Source organism: Nuphar pumila, chromosome 10, assembly GCF_984573655.1.
Source record: "Nuphar pumila chromosome 10, dmNupPumi1.hap1.1, whole genome shotgun sequence".
NCBI lineage: Eukaryota > Viridiplantae > Streptophyta > Magnoliopsida > Nymphaeales > Nymphaeaceae > Nuphar > Nuphar pumila.
In genome coordinates this window covers 108,706,569-108,733,712 of record NC_143258.1, presented here as the reverse complement: position 1 = coordinate 108,733,712, position 27,144 = coordinate 108,706,569, and the positions used below count along the sequence as shown (strand labels likewise).

The window sequence follows — 27,144 nt, the reverse complement described above, 5'->3', positions numbered from 1 at the left end:
TCATCCTTACCTATAGTTTATGAGGACTTCCTCATTTTATGCGAACTTCCTTATCCTTGCCTATATTGAATAATATATATTTTAGATGATGTTTCTCCCCAATCGCAAATCAGATCAAGCTGATTTTATGAGGACTTCCTAATTTTGCTATTTTTCTAGATTTTCAACGTAGGTGGACAAAAAATATCATAGACTAGAAAGAAAAGGCACAACCACATTTATTATACTCTTGTTTTAGTAAGATTGTTAGGGTTATATCTCAACACCCATTCTTCATTTTCAAGCGAATCAGGTATCGTTGAAAGGTATTTCTGGCTAGTTTTTTTATTTTTATGTTTCTTCAGAATAATTTATTTTATAGGTCGAAACATCCTTTGAAGATAGATTGTTTTGTTATTCTAATCTGCAGAGTATGTTTCTATTCTAGTTTTGAAACGAAAAAATTGTAACACCTATAAATTTTGTTTTAACTTTTAAATTCAAGCAAAATTTAAGTTTGGGTTAAAATTAAGTTAAATTCAAGCCAAATTCAAGAGTTTAAATTGAACTAGAACTCTAGTTAGGTCCGTTATGAGCTGTAGATCTTGTAGGAGATCAGATTTGGTGATTTCGATTATGGGTTGGTTTAAAAAAATATAATTTTCAAAATTGACCGACCTCTATTTTGGGTTTTTCAACTTAGATAACATTCATAATTTGGTTGTTTAAATTGATTGAACTGTATTTTGGATCCAACCCAATTAGGTTGGATATAATCCATAATATTTGGATCAATTTAGGAATGGATTGGATTGGATATAACTCATGATATTTTAGTTAATATCTCATTGGATTGGACCTATAGGGTCAGACACTCTGAACAACGTTATTATTGTTTTGACAATAATTTTGGTCGATCAATGGCTCATCTATTAAATCAAAATCAACCTTGACGTTTCTAATTTTAAGAGCATCAAAATCGACTATCTACATACATAAATTGGTGTTAATTCAAGCATTTTATCATCGATCGAAGTCCATGTCTAATTATATGTCAAAAATTAACATTTTAGGGCATCAACTAAATTTTCTTGCAGATCCGTGTTTGTACCATTAAATTTAAGGCCACCACGATGATCTATGTTTCAAGGGCTATCGAATTGACTATTTAAATGTTAAAATTTTATTGAATCTTTGGGTATGCAAGCTTTTGAAAGGCTAACATGTTACTCGAGCCTAAGCCAAGGTAAAAAGTTTCCACATTTTTTCTCTAGCTTAATTAATTTCAAAATCTAATGAGGTAAGACTCATAATTTATTTTTTTATTTTACTAATAAAGGATATTAATATATATTAACTTCTTATAATAGAAGTGAGACTCTTGCCTAAACTCATTTATAAATAAAGGTTCCCATGAGGTGGATTAACAATGTTAGTTCTCTCTCCGTCTCCCTATTGAAATGCATTTTTTCTTTCTTATTATTACATCTTCTTCTTCCTTCCAACCTTTTGAGGTAGTCTAGACCTCCATTAGAGACTTGCAACTATCTTGGTGAAGGTTTAAACCGGTCCGGAGCGAGGTGCGAGTGGAAGAAAAAATGACAATATCTTTGCAAAAATGCATTTTCGACAGAAAATTTCTACTTTCATGGTATTCAATTTCAGGATGCATTAACATGCCCTCTTTTTTGTCAAGATCTTGGATCTATATATAATCTATGCCTATAACATCTATAACTATTGGATCTACATGAAAAAGATTTTTGAAAACCCAAAACGGTATTTTGGTGAATCAGTTTTTAGAAAAACGTTTTTAAAGAAAACTAATTTAAGAAAAGCTAAATCAATTTTTGTAGAATAATTCTTTTATTTGATTCAGATTGTTGTCAGCATGTAAATGAATTATATCATGTTAGAAAAGCAAATATTGATGTTATCATATCAATAATAATATGGAATATCATATTTTAATTGATTCAATCATGTGATTTACGTTAAAATATGAATTAAAGATTAGATTGATGTCGTTTTATGATTTACTAAGGAGATTTATGAATTTTAATGATGGTCTGCTAAATATTGTTGTGTATTTACTATATTTATGTTAGAACATCATCTGTGATACTGAATCATGTTTTTATGCCACATTTAGCTTATAATTTATGTTTACATCAAAGTTATGATAAGCATGGATTGCCGTTTTCATTTGTGACCCAACCCGTTTTTGAAATAAATCTATTTATCATATAATACAGATCAGAAAAATATAAATAAAAATACCAGATGTGACCCGACCCGACTAGTTGTTTCGGTTAGCTCTATTCATTATATTTTACAAGCGGCACAACTTGTAAAGCAAAAGATAAGAGGGTTATTATTTCAAATCAACCTCAGCCACATTTTTTATCGACGCGTTGAATCGAAATCGACTCTCGCACGCTTGGTCAGCTTTTGCGGCAGGTGAAAAGAAAAGAAAAAACCCAAACAAAGAAAAAGGAGAGAACCGAAGAGAAAAAGAAAAGGTGAGGGTTCTCGGATCAAACAGTATCGCCCGCCGATTCGGAATCCCGCAAAGCCGCGGGAGAGAAGCCCACAACACCTTACCTACAAGGGGTCCCCAAACCCCCAACCCGCGCATCCTCCCTTCTCTTTCCCTTTAAAAAACAGGCGAAAAGCCCAACAACAGAAGGAGAAAAAGAAGAAGAAGGCCAGCAAGCAACAAGTCTTCTCTCTGCAACTGAAAAAAACAATGCGAAAGGAAGAAGAAAAGTCTAAGGAAAAGGAAACAAAGTTGCTTCCTGTTTCGGTTCTCGTTATCTCTTTTGCTTTTTTTTCTTTGTTTTGTGGAGTTTGAAGACCTCAGATTTTCTCTCGGGGGTCGTTTGAACGTCGGTTAGAGGGAGATAGAGAGAGAGAAGTGACGTGGAGGTCGTCGCGTGCTTGAAGCGGTGGTCACGTGGAGAGGGAGCCAAAAGAAAAGGAAGCCGTCTGATTCCGACGGAAAAGAAGCGAAGCGAGATCCTTCCTTTTCTCCTTTTTTTTCATTTCCGTGCGGAAAAGGAGGAAAGCGCCAAAGAAGAAGGAGAAGGAAACAGTTAATTCAGATTCTTATAGCTTAAAAGAGAAGAAGAAAAAGAAGCGATTCAGATTCTTCTACATTAGAGAGAAGGAGAAAGAGATTCGGATTCTTATCGCTTAAAGGACGAGGAGAAGAAGAATAAGAAGGAGAAGAAGCGATTCAGATTCTTCTGCGTTAAGAGAGAAGAAGAGATGGCGTCACAGGGTGGCGTCCTCCCGTCGAAGATAAAGATCGGAGTGTGCGTCATGGAAAAGAAGGTGAAATGCGGTCTCGGATTTCGTTCTCTTTCTAAAAATATTTTCTTTTGTTTTTACCGCTCTTTTTGTTTGTAAGATTTCTTTAACACGTTCTTTTTTACTTATTGTATTTGTTGAATATAGTTATTTAGAATTTTAGATTTGCTATGCATATCCTAATCTTTTTCTGTTTGTCAGTTGTGTTCGGTGAATCTGTTTTTGTTGTGATCTCTGTTCTTCAATCGTCACATGCCTTGTTATGTTAACTTTTTTCCTTCTTTAAATTTTGAATTATCAAAAGGTGCTTTCGGCTCCCATGCATCAAATTTTGGAGAGGTTGGAGGCATTCGGCGAATTTGAGGTATCCAGATGTTTATCTGTTTGCTTTCTTTCTTTTATTTTGAATTTTGGTTTGAGAATTCTCTTAGCAAAAAAGAAAAGGGCACAATTTTGCAGAATAATTTCAGAAATGCGGACATTGTTGAGAATTTGGACACGATTTGGCAACAATATGATGAAGTTTATTATCATCATCATCGTACTCATTGTCATTGATAATGTTGCCACCATTGCTGCTAGTAGTGCTACTAATTAGTCTACATCATCATCATCATCATCATCGTCATCATCATGTATATTAACGTACTATTCGTTGTGGTGTTGCAAGTCATATGAGAATGAAAATGTTAATGAACGAAGTGAGATGGGAAAGAAACTTGTGTAAATTAATTGGAACTAAAATAGTGAGAAAAACATTGGCAATTATATGATATGGACTAAGAACTATTATATTAAACTTGCCATATATTGAAAGTAGGTAGTATATTGAATTTTTCATGGTTTTAAATTTGTGCCAATTTATCACAGAAATTGAAAATATTGTCAATATTTGTGACACAAACAATGATATTTTTTTGAAACTGTTGAAATAAACAGATTTCATTGCAAGGAAATTGCGGAGGAGAGTTGACTAGTGTGAATTTAAGTCGTAAGAACCAAAAACTAATCACTTCAAGTTATTGGCTAAACATGTCATGTTCCATATTGAAGGATGCTTGATGTTCATTCTCTAGACTGGTGTTAAAATGGAAGGATTCTTATCTAGATCTCTCTCTCTCTCTCTATATATATACATATATATATATATATATATATATATATATATATATATATATATATATATATGTGTGTGTGTGTGTGTGTGTGTGGAAAAGCCGTAACACCGGGTGGTCTTAACATCAAACGACATCGGACGCGTTTTGGTGCGCATTAGCGGCAGTCATGACTGCCACTAATGTGTTGGGCAGAAAAATGGGAATTAGTGGCGGTCGCGACCGCCACTAATTCCTGTTTTAACTTGATTTTTTTTCCACTGCTGATCCCCATGCGATCATAGGCAGATAATCGTCCGATAACAGTGGATGATTTGCTGGTCCACTGTTACGGGCTTCACTATATATATCTATGTCACATGGGTGCGGGTGCGGCACTTTCAAAAAACTTGGGTGCGGGATGCGGCAAAAATATAAAAAATCACATATATATATATATATATATATATATATATATATATATATATATAAAGTCCAAAAGTTGGACATAAATGACCCTGGGTGTGTTGAACGCACCCAGGGTCAGGTTGACTACACCGGGTGCCGCACCTGCATCGCGTCGATGCGGGTGCGACACCTAGTTGGCCGAGTCCTTGTGACATATATATATATATATATATATATATATATATATATATATATATATATAGAGAGAGAGAGAGAGAGAGAGAGAGAGAGAGAGAGAGAGAGAGAGAGAGACGCTCCTCTAACAATCGAGTTTTTCATTGATCGGACTTTACATATTGGCTTTTTAACATTTACTTAGTGACATGTTTTAGATTATGAATTTTCAATATTTAGATACGGTTTTGGAAGCGTTAAAAATCAATGGCTCACAATACTTTGTATTGTAAAGTTTTAAATGTATTGTGAGCCATCAAATTTTCACGTTTCAAAAAATATATCTAGATGTCATAAAGCCTGTGTAAAGCATATTTTTACTAAATAAATTATAAAAAATAAATATATAATGTCCGATCAATGAAACACTCAAACATTAGAGAAGGGGAGCCATTTGATCGTTATCGGTTGTAGATTTTGGACCTTCCAATGGTTGGACGGTCCCCTTCCCTAATTGGTTGTAGATTTTGGACCTTCCTTTCAGACTAATCTAATGCCAAAATAGTGCAAGTCAAGGAGTGGTTTGTTTCAAGTCCAATCAGGTCCAAAATTGTTATAGTGAAGTGCATTCTTGAGTCTAAACATTCTATGGCCAGTTACAAGTTGTGATAATACCGAATATGGGTATAGGACATCACACCCTTTGAGATGGTATTGTTTTCGTCCTGGTATCACAATGATCGAAAAAAACAGAGTATATAGGGCTGCCTATACCCTCCTGTGTATAAAATCAACTCCTATATATATAGAGAGAGTCACTACAATATGAGAACTAGAAATATGGGCATTTCCAACACTTTTTTTGTAAATCCAACCATGTGGATGTGCTTGACATGGTGAATTTGCAGAATCAACCATTTGATTGTGTATTTTCGGTGAAAAAAATGCATTTTTTGAATGCTGGAATATTTATGAAAATTATGAGCCATTAATTCTAAAGCCTTAACAAAATCTCGTTTATGCATCAAGATCGGATGATTCAAGAGTAAAAAATCATAATTTTTAATATTTTTTTTTTCAAAAATTTCAAAAAAATATAAAGAATTAATAAAAAATAGAAGAAATCTAAAAAATCATAACACATCAAACAATGGTAAATTGCACAAAATACAACCATAAAATGACATATGAAGCATTTATGTCTCTATGAGCTGCATAAGACATCATCAAACATCAACTAATATAGATAATATTGCATGCATATATCACAAAAACAATGCAAAATATTAAATATCTTGCAATTAAGAATATGCCACAAGACTCATACTTTTATATTACATAAACAAAAACAAAATAACCAAGTTTATGAAGACTCAAGTGTTAAATAACCAATCTTTTTCTTGTCTTTTTTATCTCAGACCATGAGTAATTGCTGACATTACCATTTCACGGTATCCGACAAATCTTTTGACATGCAGGGGGCAACATTGTGATGTGTCCTGGCTAAATGATGCTTCAACCGAGAAATACCACCCGAAACAATATGATGGCAACAGTTGCACTCGATTTTCAATCGGTTTTCACTCACTACTTGAGTGCCCCGATGCCATGCTGGATCATTTGATGCCATCTTCCTCAGAAAAAATTCAATGCGAAGCAAAGATTACGGATTTGTTACCTTAGCCCAATCCCTTGAGTTATAAAAGGATGAAAATGCACTCTTACGTGAGAAATTCAAAAAATTCCTCTCCCTTGTGCATAAATCGGCCCTCAAATCGCCTTCACACCTCTTAGAGTTCATGGGTTCTCCTTTAAAGGCCTCTACACCTAAGTCACATAGACTCGGCTAGGGAGGTGACGCACCCGAGTCGACACGCCCTGACACGGGTGCGGCTTAAGACTCGGCCTGGACTCGGTCAACGCCGAGTCGGACTCAGTCAACGCCGAGTTCGTCCACATTTTGGACTCAGTCAACTTTGACCGAGTCCAAAAATGTCTATTTGTAGGGTGAAAAAACTAAAAATTTGATTTTTTCTATATTTTTTATTTAAAAAAAATATATAAAAAGAGACTGTGCTGTGCACAGTCACAGTGCACAGTGGACAGTGCTGTGTTGCAGTCACAGACTATGACTGTGCACAATTACAGACAAAGTCACAGACTGGGCTGTGCACTTTTTAAAAAATAAATAAAAATAAAATAATATATATATATATATATATAGTTGAGTCCCCGTGTCCAAAAAATTTAAAATTGTGCCGCACCCGTGTCCAAAAAATTTAAAATTTTGCCGCACCCGTGTCGCTCCCACACCCATGTGACATAGCTCTACACAAATGAGAGAATCGACCCTAGGGGTGTCTTTAAAACCCAAAATTAAAAAAGTTGAGTTTTGAGCCTTTTAAAGTGCCCTAGATATGTATCGTACGATACACCCTTTATCATAAGATACGGTATGATACAGGGTTATATCGTACGATACAACCAATACAATACAATACGTTACGATACTTACAATGCTTGACAGTATTTTTCAAGTGCACATGGTAGATCTTTCTGCTCACGCTGGGTATAAGCATGTATGTTATTAGTTGGTCTCTCATTAGAATCATGAACTTTATGAGACGAGTCTAACAAATGTTCAAGTTCCTCATGATGTTCGCTGTTAGTGTCATTGACTAAAGAGTTATCACACACAATATCATGTTCTTCATTAACATGTTCCTTTCCATAATCATTTGTTTCATATGAACCATATTCATCTTTAGGTAAAAGATCAAACAAGAAAGAGTAGTCTACTTCCTCTTTAACACATACACAAATATTTTAGACTCGCTAGAGAGCCATTTGCATTACAACATCACTACTTAATTAGCAATGCATCAACCATTGTTGGTTTTTCCATTGAATCATTTTCTAAACTAAGAAGATAATGCATAGTAAAAATAGGGACAAAAGATTTCGTGATGGCAACAGTTTCACAGACTAACATGTGCAAATGGATACACCAATTATTTGAACTGTCCCTGAGAGAAAATCTAGAGAGCACAAGATTCATGAGAGATAAAAAAATCCTCTGGTTATATTTGTCTACAAATCAATGGGTCCTACACATCTCCACAAAAAAAATAACGAAGAAAGCATAATTTTTGTAAAGCACAATATTCTAAAGCATTTACAAAGCCTATAACAATAAAAAGTAATAGAAGAAAACTACAACAAATAAGAATTGAACATAACAGAAAATCAAACAACTAATCCATTGCCCATAATAGAAAATTGATAGCACATATATTGTCATTGTGTCAAACCAAAAAACTGCACTGTCATCAAGTCAAACCTATATTTTTCTTGAGCTCTTCAACCTAGGGCAACATTATAACATACTTTTTTCAAAAATAATTAAAGGGGAGGCACATCCATAGTGCACAAACTAGAGACATGTTCAAAGAGTTCGATGAACTAGATAAATATTGCCATTAGTTCTTAACATTTCAAATTGCTAACAACCTTTGTGAGAACGAAAATTTTAGCTACAAAAAAAGATCTGTGCAAAAAATAAAATGAAACAAAAGGGAACAAGGAAACTTACCAGCAGGATGCAACAAAGCTATGTAAGAGGACAAGGAACTGCGAAGGCATACAACCAACCCACTATAGGTCAAAACTGCATGTCATTCATTCAATATTAAATAAGAATTAACCATAATCCAATAGCTCGACATACAAAAAGCATAATGCAAGACAATGTTGAAAACAATGAAACTAGACTAAACTAAAATTTTCTACATAACTTTTACTATTTCTGAAAATACCCCTGAAATTTACAAAATTAGAGCATGAAATGATGGAAACTTCACATTTGCATTCTATATGAATTCACGGTAACACCACTCAATTTTCTTTTTGTATCAAGACATCAAGAGATGGAATTAAATACTATGACTCCCCACAGCCCAAGGATCAGCTGCAATGTCATTGCACAAAGTTATCAAACCACTTGAATGAAACATGTTCAATTCAGAATGTGGACCCCACAAAGGTTGACTGGTTCTTGGGTTGAATCAGACAGGTGTCATCCAAGGAGATGGAGTGGCAAATTTTCTTGTGCAATCACGTTACCAGATCTAATGCTCAGGCAGTCGGCTGTTAAATGTGGAAGGAATCAATAACTGCAGTAGTGCCGATGAGCGGCCAACTGAAGTTCATGAAAAGGAGGTTTGGAAGGGGTACCGTTGTGGTTACCTCAAATTGGGAGAATGAAGATGAATCAAGCCAAAAGTCTGAGGAAGATGAACCAACTTCTCAGTGATCTTGAGGACTTTGATCATGATAGTTTAAAGGAGATTTGGCTTGACCTATTTAATTCACATGATCCACGGAGGGAACTAGTCCACCCTATTAACGAAAAATAAGGGCCTAACCTAGGTTGATCAGGTGCACTATGTTGCCCCAATACTGTGCGCTTGCTTGGAAACTGAACCACTTCATCATGTGCTTGCAAACTTGAGAAGTTGCTGCCTGAGAAAGTTTTTAATAGTTGAGAGATTTGATGCTTGCTTACCTGAGAAAGTGGGTAAGAGGTTTGACCCCATGATTGGCTTTCTCAAAGTGTTGAACCTAAAAGGCTAAAAGCCAGACCACCATTTTCTTCCAGCCAATTTACAAAGTCAGATGTACTTGGGAAATTAACAGAAGGCAATAGGAGATATTAGGTGCAAGATACGTGTTGCAGCAATGTTTTGTTGGATCTGGTTTTCCAAACACAAAAAGGCAATCATTCATTTCCATAAATATTACATAATTCTTGCACATGCATGATACTACAAACATGTTTTGAGTGTATACTTAAGATATATCAACTGTCCTTCAATGGCAGACATATATGTTTGTCAAGTCAATCATTAGATCATGGGTTCAATGGCTCGAAAGCCACAACAAAAAAGCTCTACATAAACATTGTGGAAGTCTGAATTCCTTATGTTCCTGCACATTGGTAGCGGCACCCATACAGGTTGCTCTTGATTCTGATTATGGACAGTCATATAAATTTCTTTTTATTTTTTTACAAGTAATGAAATGCAATGAAGTGCCAAATTGTACATCGGTTGAGAAAAGAAAATGTCATGATATACACCTTGCATTACATAATGAAACAGATAAAATTGACTTAAGAAAATACATATTGTTGCTTCACTCTAACTGGAAATAATTGCCAAAGGTATTGTGAACCAAAAACAGCATGAAAGGAAACCACCAAAAAATTGATATCGGTAGAACAAACAACATGAAAAGAAGAACCAAACAAGATCAAAACCATATAATATCTATAAACAACAACGTATCAAGAAAAAATGATGAAGAGGAAGAAAGAATGGCAGATTTTGGTCCAATGAACTGAGTGAATCAAAGCCTTGAACTCCACCCAATCACATGTAACATGAAAAACCCTAACGCCATTGTCTGGAACAATGCTTTTTTGGAAAAATCAGCAATGAATATAGGTACTAAAATGTTAGTTTTGCAACCTCCAGTCCGTCCCACGTTGAAGCTGCAAAACAGAGAGAGGTAAAGGAAGGGAGAGAGAGGTTTGGGAAAAACCGATACCCTGCTGTACATGGGTCGGCTGCAGTGTATTACTTTATATTAACATGAGATTACAAACAAAATTAGGGTACTAGAATACCCTTTTTACAATAATCAATATTACACAATGCCATTAATGAGGAATTGGGTGTCACGGGTCTGGATCTTCAGATCTATGACCCGTAACCAGACTTCTTTTCACCCTCCCTCAAGTTGTGCATGATCTTGAATCATGAACAACTTGCCTTTTAACGTCCAAAATCTGTCTTTAGTCAATCCTTTTGTAAATATATCCGCCACTTGATCTGTAGTTCTAACAAATTCAGGCTCAATCTCTTTCTCTTCTACCTTTTGTCTCACAAAATGCTGGTCTATTTCAATATGCTTGGCACGACTGTGATGAATTGGATTAAAAGACATACTAATGGCACTCTGGTTGTCACATAAAAGAAGTGAACGAGATATCGATTCTCCTACTTCTGTCAGTAGATGTCTAACCCAAGTAGCCTCAGCAGTGGCGGCTGCCATTGACCTGTATTCAGCCTTTGTACTGGATCTGGCAACAACCTTTTGTTTCTTACTACTCCAAGAAACCAAATTCATCCCAATAAATACACAATAGCCGGATACTGATATGCGTTCATCTGGATCTCCCGCCCAGTCCGCATCAGAATAAATAGTGATCTCATGTGCACTTTGCCCATTTGTATTTCGTTTATATATGAGACCATCCCCAACCGTTCCCTTGAGATATCGTAGTATCCGTTTAACTGCTTCCATATGCCCTTCACATGGGGCATGCATAAACTGAGAAACTTGATTCACCGAGTATACTATATCAGGGCGAGTAAAAGTGAGGTATTGTAACATACCCACTATGCTACGGTACTGTGTGGGATTATCAAATGGATCTCCATCTTGAGAGCTAAGCCTTTGATGAAGAACGGTAGGAGTGCTTAAGGGCTTGCAGTCTTTCATACCCGCTTTATTGAGAACATCAATAGTATACTTATGTTGAGTGAGAGTCATTTCTTCAGAGGAACTGTCAACTTTAACTCCAAGAAAGTACCGTAGTTTGCCAAGGTCCTTCATTTTGAACCTCTGATTCAAGAGATGTTTGACTTCTTCAATGTGATCATTGGAACTGCCAGTAATGATGATATCATCCACATATATCAACAACAGAGTAGTTGTGTCTTGGTCCTTAAATATAAATAAGGAGTGGTCAAGAAGAGATTTCTTAAAACCATATTTTTGTATTTCAAGAGAAAAGCTATCAAACCAAGATCGAGATGCCTGCTTCAATCCATATATCGCCCTTTTTAGTCTGCAGACATATTTTGTAGGATTACCTTCTGCGTAACCCGTGGGTTGTTCCATGTAAACTTCCTCTCTCAAATCTCCATGAAGAAAGGCATTCTTCACATCAAGTTGGGTAATAAAATAAAATGGTCCATTGGTGTTCAACGGCTAAAGAAAGTATGACTCGGATTGTCCCCATCCTCACCACTGGACTAAAGGTTTCATCATAGTCCTGTCGTTGCTCCTATGTAAAACCTTTGGCCACAAGTCTCGCCTTGTATCGCTCTATAGTCCCATCTGGTTTGTACTTTATTTTGTACATCCATTTCAAGCCAACAACATTTTTGTCAGGTGGTCTTGATACGACATCCTACGTACCGCATTCATGTAGAGCTTCCATCTCCTCATTCATAGCTTCAATCCATCTTCTGGAATTTGATGCTTGAGAAAACGTTGTGGGTTCATCTTCTTTATTCAAGGCTGTTAGAAAGAGTTGAAAATCTAATGAGAAATTTTCATAACTGACCCACCTTTCAATTGGATGGCGAGGACGTGTGGATCTTCTAGTATCAACAATGTTGGATGTTGAGGATGTGTCCATGTCTGAATCAACTATAGTGGGTGACTCTCTTTCTCGTCGAGTATATACAAAACCTCTATATCTTCCTGGATTCAAGGTTGAGTCTGTATTTTCATGATCAATCATCCCATCAGTAGACACAGGTATCTTATCCTTTTGAGTGCAATTTGAGCAAGCATCACTAGCTCCTGTGAGAAGTTTATAGTTCAACCAAGGATAGTAAGTCTGAACTTCATGTTTTGATTCTGAAGAACTATTACATTGACAATCAAAATTCAATTCATCAAAGATGACATTTCTTGATATTTTGATGCGCTTGCTCACCGGATCGTAGCATCTGTACCCTTTATAGTCATCGGCATAACCCACAAACCTGCACTTCAAAGCCTTGTCCTGAAACTTATGTCTCTTTGAACTGTCAACATGAACATAGCATAAACAGCCAAACACATGCAAATCATAGTAGTTGGGGTGAATACCAAAAAGCGACAAGTAAGGAGACTTGTTTTCCAAAATAGTCATGGGCAATCGATTTATCACATGAACTGCAGAATGAAAAGCCTCTGTCCATAAAGTGATCGGAAGATTACTATCATGCATCATGCTCATCGCACTCTCAACAATATGGCGATGCTTTCTTTCAGCAATCCCATTCTGCTGAGGTGTGTGCGGGCAAGACACCTTTTTCCTTATCCCATTACTTTGAAGAAAGTTAGTAAAGTCAATGGAAGAGAATTCACCTCCTCCGTCACATTGGAAACTTAGGATGTTTTCAGAAAATTGGTTTCTGACAAAGGAATGGAAGTTACGGAACAACTTGAAAGTCTCAGATTTATGTTTCATGAAAAATATCCAGGAATAGCGAGAATAACTGTCAACAAATAAAAGATAGTATCTAGTTCCAGACATAGAAGCAACTGGAGCAGGCCCCCAAACATCAGAACAAATAGTCTCAAAAGGTCTTGAAGCTCTTTTATTGATAGAATGAAATGGTAAAACATGACTCTTACATAATAGACAACTAGAACATTTGTTGTCATTTACATTTATTCCTAAACTTGACTTGGGAATGAGGTTACTTGAAACAAGCTTCTCAATGAAATTATTACTGCAGTGACCTAGACGACCATGCCAAAGGTTTGGCTTATTGATTTCAGAGACACTAAAAACGCAGGTAGGATTTTCAGAAGAAGACAATGATGATTGGAGCTTCAAATTTGGGTCTGCAGAGCGAATATGTGTTGAAGGATCTTCTTGAAAAACATACATATTGCCTTGCCGTTTCCCTCTAGCGAACGTCTCCTTTGTGCAGAGATCCTTAACAAGAACAGAAGAGGGAGTAAATTCAACTGAGGCTTTGATATCATCAACAAGTTTAGAAACTGAAACAATGTTTTTCTTGATATTAGGAGCATAAAGAACATTTGAAAGATTGATGGAAGATTCAGGTAAGGGTATGATGGAGTTTCCAATATGTGAAACAGAGTGGTGTGATCCATCTCCAGTAACTATACTACTTCTACCAATGTAAGGAACAAGTTTTAGGAGCTTACCTGCATCTCCAGTAACATGAGTCGCTGCGCCAGAATCTACGTACCAAGTGCCTTGTTCATTCTGTTTCAGATTCAATTCTGCTAAGGCTGACAATAACAACTCCTTTACTTCTCCGCTGGTCCTTGTATTGTCTGTGCTTCTTTTTGCTTCAGTTTGTGTTGATTTTCCTTTATTTAGGGGATTGAACCAGCAGTTAGCTTTGATATGCCTCCTTTTATTACACAGAAAGCAAGTAGGAATTGACCTTTGTCTTTGTGGGTTGGTATATGAGTTGGGGGTAGGCAATAATCCACGACCTCCATGACCACTTCTACCTTGTGCTCCTTTTCCCTTGATATCATAGTTTCCTCGTCCTCGTGCATAAGTAACCCCTGTAGCAAGAACTTCTTGTGCCCCAGTATGCATAGATGATTCTTCAGAAAATCCCTTTAGATTCATCTCATATTGTAACAATTTTGCACGCAGATCTTTAAAATTGGGCAGCTCAGGTAAACATAACAGAGAAGTGACAATCATATGATAGTCGTGTCCCAATCCACTGAGGGTTTGTTGTACCAAATCTTTGTCAGAAACTGTACTTCCAACAACTGCTAACTGATCTGTGATGACCTTCATTTTGTTCAAATATTCCATGATGGTCATGGACTCCTTTCTTAACATTTGAAATTCTCTTTTAAGAAACATAATCCTGGCCTGAGAAACCTGTGAGTATGTCTGAACAAGTCTGTTCCAAAGTTGCATGGCAGTGCAGTCATCTGGAATGGCTACAAGAACCTCTTGTGAGAGTGTTGATGTAATATAAGCAACAAGCGCTTGGTCTCTTTTCATCCAAGCCACAAATTCAGGATTTCTAACATATACAGTAGTAGATTCCCCTTTGCTGTCCCTTTCTTCTTGTGATATGAACTCAGGAGGAACTGGAATGGATCCATCCAGATGTCCAGAAAGATCCTGACTCCTAATAAAAGGTATGATTTGCCTCTTCCAAGTCAAGAAATTTCCATTATTTAATTTTTCAGACACAAGTTGGCTGAGGAAACTTGAAGAAAGAACTGACTGGTTAGGAAGAGAATTCATGTTTCACAGAATGAAGAATGTATTCAGCACAATCTACTTACACCTGCAGTTCTGTAATTTTTCCTTTTTTTTTTTTTTGTAAGAACTAATTCAGATTGCTGATACGGAACAGAAATTTAAAGACAATCAGATTTCTGATTTGTATATGAAATGGAATGTCGGATATGAAAATCCCAAAAAAAATGTGCATATGTATTCCTAATGTCGGCTTGTTAATGGCTGAATGAGGGAATCTGGGCTGAAGCACTCAAGAGATAAAAACAAACAGTGGCGAAACCAAGGTTCGACCACCACCAACGTAGGAGAAAACGAAACTGTAGAAAGAAAAATTGAGAAAAGAAGCGGATGAATCCAAAGTTGGCTGGATGAGAAAAGAGGGGGAGTCGTGATTCCCAGAAACCGAAAAGGAAATCTCAGTTGTCTGGATCAGTCGTGAACCCAAGAAGAGACGAGAAACAGGCTGAGACTGACTGGGTCAGTCGTGATTCCAGAAAGAAATAGGGAATAGGTGTAGGATCTGCTGAGACTGATTGGGTCAGTCGTGAATCCAAAAAGAAAGGAAAACAGGAACAACCGTACTTTTTTTTTTGATTGATTTTCAGACTTTGGAAGAGGAAATAGAGGAGAAGAGGATCTTCAGACGTGTCTTTTTGAATCGATCCCAGTTTCAGCTGAAGCGTGGCTCTGATACCATGTTAGTTTTGCAACCTCCAGTCCGTCTCACGTTGGAGCTGCAAAACAGAGAGAGGTAAAGGAAGGGAGAGAGAGGTTTGGGAAAAACCGATACCCTGCTGTACATGGGTCGTCTGCAGTGTATTACTTTATATTAACATGAGATTACAAACAAAATTAGGGTACTAGAATACCCTTTTTACAATAATCAATATTACACAATGCCATTAATGAGGAATTGGGTGTCACGGGTCTGGATCTTCAGATCCATGACCCGTAACCAGACTTCTTTTCATAAAAAACTTCAATAAATAAGGAAAATCAAAAGATGAAACAAAATCAAATATGGGGAACATGATGCATTTCACATTCTAGATCTTAGGGTTCAGACAAAATCCAATAACTACGGAAAAACAGAAGATCAAAAAGAGATATATAACTGTGAAACAGGGATAAACAAGTATGGGATAGTGATTTCCATTCCTATACTACTTTTTAGTGTCTTCACTTACCTGAGAATAGGCTTCCTCATAGACTGTAGTTGTTTGCCTGAGAGAGGAAGAGGAGGAGAAGGAAGAGGGAGGAGAGGAGAGGATGAGCAGGAGAAGGAAGAGGAGGAGAGGAAGGGACAATCGAAGCGGGGGGGGGGGGGGGGGGGACGAGAGAGGGAGGGAGGGAGGATGGTATCAGGAGGGAACTCTCAATATCTTGATGGATTGAGAATTAGGATTCCCACATAAGGAGGTGAGAATTCCCTTTCTTACAAGAAATATGGCATCCAAACAAGAAACCTCTATGAAATCTCATTACTGAGAATCACATTAATCCAAACAGAGCCTAAGTGCACTTGGGGAGAAATTTGATATCATGGAAGATAAAAACAAAAAACTATTGCTGGGTCCATTATTCAGGCTGAGTATAGAGCTTTAGCTGGAATAGTGGCTGAAATTTAATTCGTAAAAAGTTTCATGATGGTGATGAATATAAAGGCAAATAAATGTGCTATTTTCTAATAATAAAAGTGCTATACTGCTCGCCACCAATCCTCTACTACATGATTCATGAGAATGGACACTGGAGAAGTAAAGACTAAATTTGTCCCTTCATATCATCAAGTGGAAAATATATTTACTAAAGGATTATCAAGGGAGCAACATATTTTATTGAAAGATAAGTTATACATGTTTGAGTTGGATCATGGATGTACATCTGGAGAGGGAGTTTTACAAGGTTGCTTGGCTACTCATAAGGGTGTTTTTAAGATAGGTTTTGTGTTAGTACTAGCTTGATTCTAATTCTTTCTTTATTGTCTGTGTTTTAGGGTTGTCATTTATGGTGGCGTATGTAATGAAGTATGCAAAATTACAAAAAAAGGTGCATAAGCACATACACAAGTCCAAGAAAGGACAATTCAAGCACAAAAGTGCTTAGAAAGACTTCAAAGAGTCTAGAACAATAACACAAAAATAAAAGAATATAACCTTGTTGAATAGAAATGCTTAAGCAAGGCATTGGATTACTAGAGACGGGCTCAACATCTATTTATACAAAAATGAGAGCATGGGAATCTATTGGGGCACTTCCAATAGAGTCGTTGGGAGCTCCCCAACGACCACATTTGTGATCGTTGGGAGCTCCCAACAACTCTGTGGTCTTTTGACCATAGAGCCCATGCTCTTTGCACAAAAAGACTTAAACAAAAAAAAAATAAAATAAATAAAAAAACTGTTCCTAGTGAACGATAATATTACATGAGAGTAAATAACCAAAATGCCCTTATAGGGCAATACAAACTATATATATATATATATATATATATATATATATATATATATATATATATATATATATATATATATATATATATATATATATATATACAACAACAACAACAACTACGCCTTCATCCCAAAACAATTGGGGTCAGCGATATGAACCAAAAAAGAAATTCATTTTGGGTCTTCCACATGAATCCTTTTCCTCCAATCATTTCTATCCAACGCATGTCCTCGGTGAGGTTCAAAGCATTCATATCCTTTCCTATCATCTCCATCCAAGTCTTCCTAGGCCTACCCCGACCTCTTTTAACTAATATATTTTCCCATTTCTCCAACCTTCTAACTGGAGCATTATTAGGCCTTCGCCGAATATGTCCAAACCACCGTAAACGATTCTCTCGCATCTTATTTTCAATGGGTGCAACACCTACCTTCTTACGTATCTCTTCGTTCCGAATCTTATCTTTTATTGTATTTCCACACATCCATCTAAGCATCCGCATCTCAGCTACACTCATTTTTTGAATATGATGTCTCTTGGCAGCCCAACATTCCGTACCATATAGTAAAGCGGGTCTAATAGTCGTCCTATAAAACTTTCCCTTCAACCGCAATGGCATTCTACGATCGCACAGCACTCCAGTAGCACTTTTCCATTTCAACCACCCAACCTTTATCCTATGATTTACATCTCCATCAATTTCTCCATACTTTTGAATGATGGATCCCAAATATTTGAAATAATCATTCACCGGTATATCTTGCTCACCAAGCTTCACTACACTCCCATCACTACTTCGTTGCTTACTAAACCGACATTCCATATATTCAGTCTTACTCGTACTCAACTTAAAACCTCTAGCTTCCAATGTCTGTCTCCATAATTCTAACTTAGCATTAACCCCAGCTCTAGACTCATCAATCAAAACAATATCATCAGCAAACAACATACACCACGGTACATTTTCTTGAATTGATCTCGTAAGCTCATCCATCACTATCGCAAATAGGAAAGGGCTTAAAGCAGATCCTTGATGTAACCCAACCGTTATCGGGAAATTGGTTGTCACCCTTCCACAAGTGCGGACATTGGTTACTACTCCTTCATATATATCTTTAATTATACTAATGTACTTGAGAGAAACACCTTTCTTCATCATTGTCCACCAGAGAACGTCCCTAGGTACTCTATCGTATGCCTTCTCTAAATCAATAAAAACCATATGCAAATCTTTGTTCCTCTCTCTATATCTTTCAATAAGTTGTCTAAGAAGATGTATAGCTTCCATAGTTGATCTTCCAGGCATAAAACCAAATTGATTCTCCGATATCATGACAACCTTCCTCAACCTAGACTCAATCATCCTCTCCCAAAGTTTCATAGTATGACTCATGAGTTTTATACCACGATAGTTTGTGCAATCTTGTATATCACCCTTATTCTTATATAAAGGCACCAAAGTACTCTTCCTCCACTCATTAGGCATCTTATTTGTTCGCCAAATCAAGTTAAAAAGATTTGTCAACCATTCTAAACCTTTCTCTCCCAAGCATTTCCAAGACTCGATAGGTATACCATCTGGGCCCACTGCCCTTCTTGATTTCATTTTCTTCAAAGCCTCTGCAATTTCTTTCTTTTGAATCTTGCGCATGAAGTCACGATTTATCTCATGAAAAGGAATGGAGAAGTCTCCAAGATCTTGAGCATGACTATCATTAAATAGCTTATCAAAATAATCTTTCCATCTCTCCTTAATCTCCTCATCTTTGACTAAAACCCTTTGCGTTTCATATTTGATACATTTAACCATACCCAAATCCTTCGATTTCCTATCTCTCATCTTTGCAGGCCTATAAATATCCTTCTCGCCTTCTTTGGTATCCAACTTGTCATAAACCTCCTTATATACCTTAGCCCTCGCGTTTCGAACAACTTTTTTAGCTTCCTTCTTTGCTATCATATACTTCTCCAAATTCTCATTATCACGACTCTTAGATTTCTATAACACTCTCTTTTAACCTTAATAGCTAATTTGACATCCTCGTTCCACCATGATGTATCCTTACCTAGTGGTGCACCGCCTTTAGACTCACCCAATACCTCCTTAGCTACTTTTCTCATACCACCCGCTATCTTATTCCACATTGATTCTGAATCCTCCTCGAGACACCAATCAACTTCCTTAACTACCTGCTCTACAAACATTCCTTGTTTAGCTCCTTTCAGTGCCCACCACTTAATTCTAGGATCTATCCTATGTCTATCCCTTTTGCGGCATTGTCTAATTCTAAGATCTAAAATTAAGACTCTATGTTGTGTAGCTACACTTTCTCCTGGTATAACCTTACAATCGATGCAACAACCCCTATCTCTCTTTCTAAGTAGGAAAAAATCTATCTGACTCGTATTAACCCCACTCCGTAAGTTTGCTAAGACGAAACAAGAAACGAGGCACAACCAGAGCTTTGGTGAAAAAATCTTCAAGTTGATATTCTGATGTGACATGCGATAACTCAATAGTTCATTTCAAGAATTCATCACAAACATAGTGGCAGTCCATCTCAATATATTTAGTACCCTCATGGAAGGTGTGGTTGTTGGCAATGTAAAGTGCGCTTTTATTATCGCAATACATCTTTGAAGGTTTGGATATGCCAATTCCCTTATATCTGAGAAGATTTTGTAGGCATACAATATCCATGGTTATTGTAACGCTCCAAAATCCCGAACTTGTAAAGTTTTAGGAAAAATTTGAAGCTTTGCAATCAATCATTTTTCTGATAGCTCAACGCAAAATAGTGTTTTAAAGAACAAGTCAACGGACCTTGGGCGCATTACATGCGAACATTTTTTTACGCAATGGATTTGTATATCCATACAAGCATTGAAACCATATAGATTCAAAACAAGGTTTTTGATAATTAAAGTTTACACAAAAGAGGAATTTCAAAAGAAACTCTTATACAAAATTACAAAACGTACTCAAGAGCGAAACGACAGAGAAAGAGTGAGATCTTTATATCATCACGTCATCACGCCATCGCCTGCCACATCAACCTAATCATCACCCTATCCTGCCATCACTTGCCGTACTGACCTAATCATCACCCCTACCCATGAAACTGAGTCAGATCGATAAAAATCTGGTAGGTGCATAGATATAACAATTTAGAATAAGACTAACACATGTGTAGTTCCATTCACGATATGCAATTTAACATTAGTAAAATGAACATGATAACATTGTTTTAAAATTAACTGTCCTGAGGGTACGCACATGAGAAACGTAGGAACAACTGAGACTGCCCAGGGGTTTGTTATTATATGTATTTTGATACTTCAGACAACTAGCTGAATCCGCTCCTAAGGGGACGACCTATGACCGATAGAGAAGGGATGCATCCATACTTCTGTAGAAGTCATTGAGACCTACCACCTAGGATAATTTTTGGTATCCCGGTCCCCTAATTCCAATGAATGGGAACACCGAGTCTTTTAGTTAAAAGCACACACACACACACACACACACATATATATATATATATATATATATATATATATATATATCTTAGAAGTGTTCTGCCATTGTCCTCGTATGGAACTTTCCCCTACCTCGAAAATGGTCTTGTTGACGATTCCGAGCGTAGGTTTTAAGGGCTCGTGCCTTGGTGCGCGTGCCTCGTCTGTTGTGCCGATGGGGGTGCACAAAAAGGTATTTTATCATGCTGCAAAGTAAACGATGGAATCTTTTTACGTTATTGGAAAAAAAAGAAATGCTTGCGTCATAGGGGTCGAACCTAAACTTGGTTCGAGCCGAGCTCATGCCAAAAGTGAACCGAGTTGGGCTTGGTACAAGCCGAGCTTGCTCGGCTATGTCTGTTCAACCGAAGGCGGGAAAGAGGAGGAGGCAGGAGGGGCGTTAATCAGAGATGAGGAGGAGGCAGGGGGCATCGCCCCTGCTTGCTAATCAAGAAGAGGAGGAAGCAAGGGGTGTCTCCCCTGCCTGCTAACCAAAGAAGAGGAGGAGGCAGGGGGCGTTGCCCTTGCCTGTTGGCCGAGAAGAGGAGGAGACGGTAGGAGGGCCGGTGCCCTCTTGCCGGCGCCACACAGGGAGAATAGAGAGAGGGTGAGGCAGGAGGGTCGGCGCCACACAGGGAGAACAGAGAGAGGGTGAGGCAGGAGGGCTTGCACCCTCTTGCCGGCGCCACACTAGGAGAAGAGAGAGGAGAGGAGAGGAGAGGAGAGGAGAGGAGAGAAGAGAGTACCTGGGGCTGGGAGAGAAGGGGAGACACAAGAGGATCTCGACAGAGGGGGTCGGCCTTCGGCTGAGTGGGAGAGATGCACACGGGAGAGGGAAGCTCGGGGTTGGGGAGAGAGATGCGCAGGGGAGAGGGAGAATCGGGGGGAGAGAAAGAGCAGGGGGGGGGGTCGGGAGTGTCGAAGGGTGGGAACGACGACACAAGTTTTTTTTGCATTTCCTTCTCAAGGAAAACCCCTCTGCGGGGGTGTTTAAATAAGTCACCGGGGGGGGGGGGGGTATTGGACCTAGATCTGGTTGGATCCAACCTGTATCCAAACAATTTTTTTTTTGAAAAACCCGGATCTTACACCATCTGCCACATTTGTGACCGTTGGGAGCTCCCAACGACTCTATGGTCTTTTGACCATAGCACCCATACTCTTTACACAAAAAGACTTAAACAAAAAATAAAATAAAACAAATGGAAAACTGTTCCTAGTGAACAGTACTATTACATGAGAGTAAATTACCAAAATGTCCTTGAAGGGCAATACAAATTACAATATATATATATATATAACCACATATATAACCTATTTTAACAGCATACCCTTGTAAGCAACATATAAATAATAATTATTGGAGATATGTAGTCAAAGCGCTGGTCAGCAGTTCGGTGGTAGGCCCCTAAAAGGCCTAGCCATGCCTAGGTGGGACTAATCGGCCTATTCTGGACCAAAAAAGGGAAGAATAATTACATAAAAATAAAAATATAATAAATTTTTGAAATCATAATGCACTTGTATGTACACAAAAATCATAGAGTAAAACAGTAAATCATGTATATACAGTGACACAAAATCATAAAGCACATTGACACACACATGTGTGTGTGAATAAAGCATATATACACATAATATATTTGTAAAAAACATATATACATATATGTAAAAAAAGGAGAAAAAGAAATGAGGCAGCAGGAAAAATAGAAGAACAAAGGAAAAGGAAAAAAAAGAAAAGAAAAACAAAAAATAGGACCCTACTGCCTGGGAGCTTGGGCTGAGGCGGTAGAGCCTCAACTATTTTGACTAGGTGCCTAGTCAGTACCTTCGACTATATAAGTTGGAGATGCATCCTGTCATCTCAAAAACTGGTTATAAGCTAACTGTGATAATTTCCCTCTCTGCTTCTCCCCTCTAATGTCATTTTTGGTCATGTGGATTGTTTTACATGAATTATTTGGATATTTAAGTGCTCTCGTTTGTTGAATTTTTTGCCCTTATTCTATAAAAAAAATCTCCTCTGGTTAGTGGCTGTCTAAGTGGACAGTGGACATGAATGTTTGAATTTTTTTCTTTAATGCTGCTCTTTATCTATATCTGCAATGTGTTGAGAAATCACTGAGAAAGCTAATTGATCTGTAATGCTGCATTTCAGTTGAGTTAGTGCTGGGTATTAGATATCATTTATTCATGTGATATTTGGTCCATTCCCTGATAAAGTGCTATGTAAGATTGATATATGGGACAAGGGAGTTACCTGTGTGAAACTGAACTGCAAACGTTGTAATTTCTCTTCTGTTCCTAGAGAGAATCTAGTTGTCTACAGATGTGTGTGATTCGATAAATATCAGTGGTAACCTTGAAAGGAAGACAATAAGCAAATAAAGGGGAAAAACCTAGTAACAGTATAACAATGGGTGCTAGGATTGAAAGGAGCAATCTTGTAAAAGTGTTAAAGACTATTATTCTATGTTCTTTTGCTCTATCAATTGAGTATATTTTACTTGAAGCTAATTGGAGATGCTAAAAAGGGATCTAAGCATCTATCTGGACTCCAGTATATGAATTTCTGTTCCATTTTGCATTTTGAGCTCTTCGGCATCAGTCCAGCATTCCTTCTTTGTGAAGCCTTAATACAGGAATGTTGGAGACATTTATCTATAGACCATGTCAGTTAGTTTTGTGTGTGTGTGTGTGTTTGTGAGATGGAGTTTTAGTCACAACTGGTGTGTCAGTTAAATCAGCTGTTTGGGCTCCTTGTAGTTAGGGAAAAAGTTGGGATTGGGGAAAAGGCTCCAGGCCTAAATTTTTTTAAAGTGATGCATTTTTCCACATATCTTTAGAATACAGACCCAGATCCTGTTGCCTTTGTTTTTCAAGATGAGAATGCCATTTTTCTGCATTACGATATGCTTTAACAGTAACTTTTTGTTTTTCTTGCGATGCAGATAATGATCTTTGGTGACAGAATTATTCTTGAACAACCGGTGGAAAGGTTCATGTTTCTGTTCTTCTTTCTAGTAAATCACAATGTTTTTAATCCCTTATTTTATCACCTGAAAAGGCTAAAAATGGTGTGTTATAAGAAAGATTATGCACATACGTATAGAAAATTTTCTAACATATTAATTTTAGTAAAGAAAACATCTCCTAAATCTCTTATTTTTTAACTCTGCAATGTTGTGAAATAAGGTGTCTAGGTACACATGCATATAAATGCAAATATGATCATATGCACATATATATATATATATATATACATATACCTATGTAAGTATGCATATGCTTGTGCTTGTGCTTGTGCTTGTGTGCGGGTGTGTGTTCACACACACAAATGCCACTTTGCAATAAAAAGATACCTCTATATATCAAGATATTACATTTATGAGAAATTCACATGCACTTCATCCCACTTCTTGGATCATTAGCAGTAGTCATTTTCATTTCCAATATTGTGAAGATGAAACTTGAAAATATAGTCCTTTTTAAGAAAACAAGAAGTTTGCAGTAAAATAGAAGGATAAATATCTTTTTGAAGCCTAAAAATAGCCAAGGATGAACCATAAGGGGCATAGACTTGGTATGTGCATTTTGGATTCATTAAGAAAATGAGTAAACTAGGATTAATTCTTATTTGCAATAATGATCATTATAATAAATGCGATGTGTGCATTCAAGCAAAGTTTAAAAAAAACCTTTTCATGGAGTGAAAAGAAGTTCTAAAATTCTTGAACTCATACATAGTGATGTTTGTGATTTGAAAAACACTTCCAATTCATGGGGGTAATAAAAGATGTATCTGTGTTGCCAGCAGAAGCCGCCTGGGGCTACACTTCAATTGATCAAAAAAATTGTATTTCATAAATTTTGTTGACGATTTCTCCAAATTTGCTTATGTTTATGAAAAGCAAAGATGAGTCCTTTGAAAAATTCAAGATTTTTAAAGTTGAATTTGAGAATTTTCGCAACAAAATTACTTCAGAAAAAAAAGTAAAGTAATGACAACATAAACTATCACCATACTATCTAAAAAACAAAAACAATTTCATCATGAAATGTATAAAGGATGTGAAAGTGCAGCTGGTCTACGCGAAGATGGTATTGATATGATCTACAGATAAACAATGCCTATAATTTGCTGCCACAACATTGGAAAATGAGATCCACTAATCATTGATAATGATCTCTGCTGGTTACTTTTGGGCGTCTGTTTTTTCTGATTTCTACCTAACATCATTAATGCATTAAATAAAAAAAAAGGAAATTTCACTTTTATACCATGATGACAACATAGAAACTGCAAATGCACCTATTTGAAGCTGACTGTCCATATATTAGTAATTTTTATTTGTGCCAATCTCTAATTGTTTTCATTGACACTTATTTTCCCCCATTCTTTCATGCACTTTGCTTTTGCCTTAGCTTACTGCCAGTTTCGCCTGCTGCATCCATATCGAGCAATTTAGGATTGACGGTGGTTCTATTGATCATGACTTTTGTGATCTTTTGCCTCCTCATAATACTGTTTCAAGGTTCATTGTAATGATTAGGCATGAAATTTGGGCAACTTCTTAATTCAGTAATTAACCGGCACTACTTTCTGAAGTGGCTTGTTATGGCTCTATAAAAGTCTACACAATATCTGATGGATATTGATGCAAGGTGTTTTCCATCTGGAAATAGGGTTTCAAATTCGGTTTGAATGGGATCCATTTTATAATGAGTTTGGATCAGATATAGGATCCATTTTGTAATTAAGTCTGGCTCATGGATCTAATTTTGTAATTTGTTGGGTATGTATATGATAGTTAGGGACGGAATGGAATCCAGATTTCTACTTCGACCTAGGAGGACATGTCATGGGAGAGCTTACCCTGGTCATTCTAGCCGACTTGTCCCCTTATACTCTCTCTCTCTCTCTCACACACACACACATACACATGGCTAGTCAAGTAGCTGGCTAAGGCCTCCGACCACTGAAATGGCACTAGCCAAGCGTCACCCTTCATTTCCTTGTCATCTTAAGCAGCATGCATCATGCTCAGGCCTGCTGAAATGCTACATGCCATGTCTGGCCGTTTGTGTTACCCTTTGGGAGCATAAACAATAGCATGCACACTCGAGTGGGCTGAAACGATTGTCACCAATCTTTGTTGCAACCAATTTGGGCTATAACCCAACCTTATCTGTTGTGAGCCTTGTAGTGTACAACTGACTTGATACTCCCCGAGTGCTATCATAGGGTCGTGTGGACTGGGTTTTAATCAAAAACGAAAAATTACACATATAATCAGGTGTGACCCTCTATTGTGGCTCGTTCGACGTTCCAGCCTTGAAACCTATTCTATTCAAGTAGCTGGCGTACCTATGAAGAGGGGCTCCTAACATACGTGAGGATATAGATCTGGTCTTTGTACTGCAATCTTGTGCAATTTGAGTAGCTGTTGTGAGCCTTGTAGCATACAACTGACTTGATACTCCACGAGTGCTATCATAGGGTCATGTGGACCAGGTTGTAATAAAAAAATGAGTAATTACACCTATAATCTGCTGTGGCTTGTCCCAGCCACCCATGCTATCGAGTAGCTGGCATACCTAGGAAGAGGGGCTGCTAAGACGTGAGGATATAGATCTGATCTTTGTACTGCAATCTTGTGTAATGTTCTTTCTTGTTCTTTGGCTTATTCACGGTTATTGAGTCTACCTGCTGGTTTTTCTTGAGGACCGCTTGAAGTTCTTAGAGTTACACTTGTTCAGTTACTACTTTGGGTACTATCAAAGTGTTCTGCAAGAGTCCGTATTGAAGAACTGGATTTATTGTTTATTGTGTTTTCATCTTTTTATTTGGATATTCCACCTGATTTGATGTCTAGTATGCTGCTTGTTGCAATTAAGGTATGCAATTTTTTCTTCAAAGAAATTGGTACGGTTATGGCCTTTTAAATTCATGGCAGAAGCATAGATGTTTACTAAAAAAACATTTATTTCATGCATTACATGTGGTAACCATCCAGGAAACATTTGAAATGCTTGAATTTGTGTCAGTTGACTGTAAGATCTTTGATTGAATGTGCAGTTTTGCCAATTTTTTTATTGAAAAATTAT

At 37.2% G+C, this 27,144-nt stretch overlaps 1 protein-coding gene across 3 annotated transcripts in view; it reads left to right on the top strand.

Moving 5' to 3' along the window:
• Positions 1-2,428: 2,428 nt before the first annotated feature.
• LOC149827843 (inositol hexakisphosphate and diphosphoinositol-pentakisphosphate kinase VIP2-like) overlaps positions 2,429-27,144 on the top strand; it is a 214,241-nt gene continuing 189,525 nt past the window's right edge. For all 3 annotated transcript variants that reach the window (XM_090019686.1, XM_090019685.1, XM_090019684.1), the window contains exons 1-3: positions 2,429-3,315; positions 3,596-3,655; positions 23,988-24,034. In XM_090019686.1, the coding sequence (XP_089875812.1) occupies positions 3,250-3,315; positions 3,596-3,655; positions 23,988-24,034 (173 nt within the window). In that variant the 5' untranslated portion in view covers positions 2,429-3,249. The remainder of the gene's footprint in view (positions 3,316-3,595; positions 3,656-23,987; positions 24,035-27,144) is intronic.